The 6,000-nt window shown below is 37.3% G+C and overlaps 1 protein-coding gene across 1 annotated transcript in view; it reads right to left on the reverse strand.

Annotated features, from left to right (window-relative positions):
* Positions 1–5,624, reverse strand: part of kaznb (kazrin, periplakin interacting protein b) — an 87,922-nt gene extending 82,298 nt beyond the window's left edge. The window contains 2 exon segments of the mRNA XM_062416062.1: positions 5,094–5,251; positions 5,345–5,624. Coding sequence (XP_062272046.1) covers positions 5,094–5,251; positions 5,345–5,468 — 282 coding nt within the window. The 5' untranslated portion in view covers positions 5,469–5,624.
* Positions 5,625–6,000: the final 376 nt, after the last annotated feature.

A 6,000-nucleotide genomic window follows, 5' to 3' on the forward strand; every position in this document is an offset into this window, starting at 1 on the left:
TTTTTTTTCTTTTTGCTGTTTAGTTTTGTTGTTGTTGCTTGTTTGATCATTTTATTTAGTTTGTTTTCCTTTCATTACGTTTGTGTCATCTCGTCTGTGACTGTACACTGTCTATGCGCAAAAAAATCAATAAACGAAAACACATTGACAAAAAATTATAATTATGATTAGAATTTTAAAAAGATTATTATTTTTGAAACTGTGGGCCTGCTAAAAAAAGGGAGGGGGGGACTGTCAGTAGAAATGCACATTAGAATGGTGAGTATGAAGTGTGGGTTATCAAGTAGAAAAAAGAATAAGGCTAACTACTGTTTAGCAGGTAATGTTTACCACAGTCACACATTTGCCAACTATTACAAAACACAAAGGTCAAAGCTGAGGAAAGTCAGGAGATCACCAAAGTTATTATGATTTATACTCTGGATGGATGTTGTGGAAATCTGTACCAAATTTCATAGCATCCATCCAACTGTAGAGACATTTCACTAAGAAATAAAAGTGCTACAGGAAAAGTGAGGCACTCACCAAAGTCAAAAGGCTCCATGAATGTAACGAATGAATTTAATGGCAACTCATCCAATAGTTGTTGACATATTTCAGTCTGTACCAAAGCAGTGGACTGTCTGACCAACATTCACAGTGCCAGTGTGGCGATGTTAGCATGCTAATATGCTATACTAAACATGTTAAACATTATACCTGCTTAGCATCAGCATGTTAGCATTGTCATTGTGAATATGTTAGCACACTGAAACCATTTATTTGAGTACTTGGAATTAGATTTGTATGCTACATCCTACCAAGGGATCAAACATATTTTTCTTTTTACATTAATCACTTCTGGTTCTCTGATCTAAAGTAACATGTTGCCGATAATAGGTCAATCAGTTATTCGCTATTAAAGCCCTGGAAATCTCTGATGGGCCCTCAGGTAAAGTAGCCTACTTCAGTTGATACAGACTCAAACAGACTGACTCTACTGAGGCGCTGTTCTGTTTGAGGTTAGTCTACTGACCTGCAAAAAACTGATCCGCTGTCCCAGAGTGAGAAGAAGACTCTGACTTTAAATTAATAGACAGTTAGTATTGTGCATTTTTAGAGAATTATGATGAGCAATGTCTCCACTGTCATGCCATCATCAGGCCGCTATTGTAGCCCTGCTGACTTCTCAACCAAATGAGCTAATGCAATGCAACGTTCCACTACATCAATTCACAGCTTCCACATCCACTGAAATGCATTTGATTAGTCAACCCACCACAGCAACAGGGACATAAATAATTCATCTGTGCAAATGACAAATGAGGCAATCAATTCTGGGACAGCATTCAAAGAGAAACTATTCAAATCCCCTCTAAATTAATTTTCCACCTTTTAGTGGCCATGGACTTGAAATGTTAATGCTGAATTCATCAGATGATGTTTTTACCCTGAGTTTCACAGACAAACTAAACTATCGGGTGTTAAAAAATGTTTTCAAGAGATATGCATAATATACTAATTATTATTATAATAATTCATTCTTCCAGTCTAGCAAGAAAAGTTTTGATACATTACTGGCAGCGTCAAATACTGGACATCAGAGCATCTTGGTTAGCTACCTCACCTACCTACCTAAACTGCACATTGAACGGGAAATTCTTTAAAACAGGCACCCAGACCTGAGCTAAAAGACTGGAAAAGGAGGAAGACTAGATTCATTTCATATTCCATCTGATAGCGGCAATGCTACTCTCCATGAATGCAAAATCCTGTGGATGAGAACAGCTCCTCTGTGTGGGATGAAATCACACTTGACTTTGACCTCTGAGAAAAAAATCTGATGCATAATATGACTACAATTATTTTGTCCGTCTATTGTAGCATGACTGATGATAGAGAGTCTGAAATCTCACTCCAGTGACTGGTACAAACATGGTGATTAAGTACAAAGACAAAAATATTTGTGGCATTTTATCAATTCTGAATCCAGATAAAAGTTATAAGTAACTAAGACTCAAAGACCTCCATTCAGCTTTTGTCGTGTGAGAGGCAGGAAAAAGTGTTTGGTGGCAGCCTAGATCATTCTTACGACAACTATAGCCTGAAAATGAGATGAATAAGACAAATAGATAAGATACAAAATTTGGATTAAACATATGTGGTTTTATATTTATTTATTACAAGCAACTACTGATTGGCTTAGAATACAGTGAGACTCTCAAGATAATTTCTCTGAAGGAGAGTTGCTGCTGTATTGGTCTAGTTGAACTACAAAAACAAGCAGTCCACTTATGGTTGTAGAGTATTACAGAATAATGTGTTTTTCCCTCATAAACTATTTTAGAATGACTACCAAACCAGACAAAAGTCAAACGTTTAACCTAATGTGCAGTCACATTACATTTCCATCCCATGAATATTCGCTTCATGTCCCATTCACCTCTGTGGACACCCGCATAGTGGATGACTTCAAGTGAGCATTTCCTGTTTTGGTGCGATCTCCAGCAAACTCGCAGTTCAGAGTTCAACATTGTTCGGCTTTAACTGAGCAGATTTGCACAGTTGACCAATCAAAACACTGTGTTTGGAAATAAGTCAACAGTCTAGCATGTTCGATCACATTATTTAGTACATAATGATATTATCAGACTAGAAACTGTAGCATCGCACTCAAATTGTTCACACTGTTTGTGATTGCTCTAAACAATATCAGAAACGTGACATCAAATCTTTTTACTACTGATCTTTTTACTGTATAAACAATATACTTATCATAGTATACTATTTTAGCAGTTAGATACAAATATATGAAATTTGACCATTTAATAGTAACAGAAGATGACACAATACATGCAAGGTCAGAATGAAATATAAAAGATATGAAATAAGATTTTTTTTTCTTAAGATTTGATTCCTACTATTTTAGTTTCAAGGATTCTTCTAGAGCTGTCTAGAATTAACTTTTATCAACCGTGAGCAGCTCCTCTATTTCCTTTGTGCATTGTAATGTGGGATAAAAGTGTCCATCAACAGCACATTTAAAAATCTACCATATTTAATAGTGTCACATTTCCCATGTGAACAGAATACTTACTCAAAACCTGCTTAGAATATGTATGAATTTGGGACAAGGACCCAGTCAGGGACAGAGAAATCTCTCTTTTGGAATTTGTTATAGCTTTGGAGTAAATAAACATATCACCATAGCAACTGTCATTCACATGTCAGTATCCCATTGTGATATGTGTTGTCCACTGACAGTTCAGAGCAACAAACCCCAGGCTGACAGAGGTCTCCAACTGACATGCTGAAAAAAAAAACTGAGGAACATGTAAAGGTTGTGCGTGTTCTGTCTGACACAAACAAGGCCAACAGGCAAAGAAATATGTCATGCTGACTGGCGTCTGAGAGCTTCACTTAACATGTAACTACGGGCAAACTTTTTTTCAAGAACTAATTCTTGGTGTGATAATCGGATCTCTATCTGTGGCTGAAGTTCCCATTCATCTTTGACCACCCAATGCTATATTCCTGAGTAACAGAAAGAGTGACTGCGGGCTAACAATGTTTCACTCCAGTGGCTTGCATACCACTGAGCTGAGGTGAAAGCACTGGCCTTTTGCTGAATTACCTTCTCTTTAATCAATGACACTGCATCAGAGAAAATATCTCGAGGAGAATAGCAGGGGACTCAGAATCCATCATGCAAGTCTGCGAGGGTGCTAATGGATGCCCCAAATGCATCACTGTGTCAACACCCATCACAACGTAGAGGGAATATAAATAAGAGGACAACTGGTAGGTAAAAAAGGACAACTGGCGGACAACATGTATCTGAAGCAGAGGAGAGAGAGGAACAGATTTACTTTGCAATATTTTAAAAAAACACTAAAAACACCCATTTTTGTCTTTACAATGGAAAAAAAAGTTCATAAAACTCTGGAATTAATTCCAAAGAAAACGCAGCTAAGCTCACTGGACAGAAACAAGTGCTGTCAAACTCTGTGGATCCTGAGGATTAACAGAAAAAATATTTCACAGTTCAACTGTCAGTTGTTCACAACATCGCAGAGGTTGCCAAAGTTTTCACAGTGCTGGACTAGTTGTGTGTGCAAGGGTGAAGGTTTCATTTCAGCTCTAAGTCAACACTAACTGGATTCAACCCTGTGTAGCAAGTCACTCTGACATTCTGTGAGAAAAGCAGACACATTCTGTATCACTGTTTTTCTCTTATACTGGCATCTCTGCTGAAGCATGCCTGTTTTAGAGAAGAGTAGTTAGTGGAATAAGTGGTCAATGTACAGTAAAGATCTAATTTCTAAAAACCACTAATCTTGTACATTCATGTCATTAACGAGACACAGGGTCAGACATTGCAGAGAACTCAACACACAGGAATTACCTTTGCACAAAATGTGTGTGTTTAATGTGCAAGAATCAATAAAAACAATAACAATAGAAACCAACAACCTGCTTGAACCCAATGCATTTTTTGATAACAGTATGGCTTATTTCTTGAATCAGATTAATTTGAAAACCAGTTTAGGTGATTAGTTTATGTAAATATGATGTTTCACTGTTAAGTTTGTATAGCTAACATAAAAAACATTTTTCCTCGAGCACATTTTTCTACTCATGTGCAGGAAGAGTTCATGTCATGTTTCAGCATACAGTCTGTCAGCTGGTTACAAGCAGATCTGATGACACCGTTAAACTGGTCAAACTGGTATTGAGACTGATCAGGTGATAGTGAGCACAGCAAAAATTGTTGACTGTCTGTGTGAGACAGTTTTTACTTCTGTAAATCTAAGCTGTGCTTTAAAAACACATCAGTAGAACAGAAATATCCTGTATGTCTGAGGTGGAGATAATTAGGGAAAAATCCTGTTTTCTGATATTAAGTGACCTGTCCTACTGTGTGCACCTGGAACTCACTATTGTATAACAGTAATTAGCAACTTTATTATGTTTTTATCTATCCCAGAATTGCATTACATTTGCATTACAGTGATAACTTTCTTTGGGGATGAACATTATCAGTAATTTCTCTCTCTAAAATCAACAAATTTGTCCTGAAGGACAGGCATGTACATAGTGTTGAGAGGCTGTACCTGAGCATCCATGAGCAGGTGTCTCATCAGCGTCATGGACTTCCTCAAGGTGTCCCTCTCACCTGGCATGAAAGTCTCATCCTCAACAGGCAGATTACATGGTCTGGTCACCATAAACTGAGCGATCTGATCATTCAGGCTGTTGAGAGACTGGACCGCTGCAAAACAGGCAAAATAGATTTAGAGCAGAGAGGCCTCAAACCATGTGACAACACACTCATTCAAAGAAAGACAAGCACAACAACTCTTACTACTGGGAATTTTCTGGTTCAGACAATCATTCAGAGAGCTGACTTCTACTGCCGTCCACAGCTGGCCTGTTTCCACTGCTTTCCTCTTCAAAATAATCCCTCTTTTGGACAAAAGGGGCATCATTAGGCTAAATCCATTACCAAGACACAGAAACTCACATTCACTCCATCATATAATCCATTTTTCATGGAGTCAGTCTCAGTAATAATGCTATTATGTTTTTTTTCTTTTTTCTTTTTACTTAGTGGCTATTTCAACACAATATACTTTAGATACACGTTTTTGTCTCTTAGAGCTGACTCGGACATTGCACACAGATCTCCATTATGGTCTTTGGTCAAAGCGTGTGGGTGGTAATGTAGAAATGTTTGCTCAATACTGACAAATTTCACTTAAGTTCCACACAAAGTCAGCATAGTGATAGAAGATAATTTTGTCCAAGCAGCCCACCAGATAGTGAAACATATATGGGTCAATGACGTATAAGGATTTTCAACAACTCAATTTTAAATAATAAAAACAAGCATATCTAATGCAGTAGTTCAAACATTCAGAATGTTGTGTACCTGACAATTCATATTACAATTTGAAAGTGATTTTAGTGGGTTTTTCAAGATTAATTGGCACTGGCCTGAAAAAAAAGTCATTTGGTGCG

Source organism: Scomber scombrus, chromosome 3, assembly GCF_963691925.1.
Source record: "Scomber scombrus chromosome 3, fScoSco1.1, whole genome shotgun sequence".
Classification (NCBI taxonomy): Eukaryota; Metazoa; Chordata; class Actinopteri; order Scombriformes; family Scombridae; genus Scomber; species Scomber scombrus.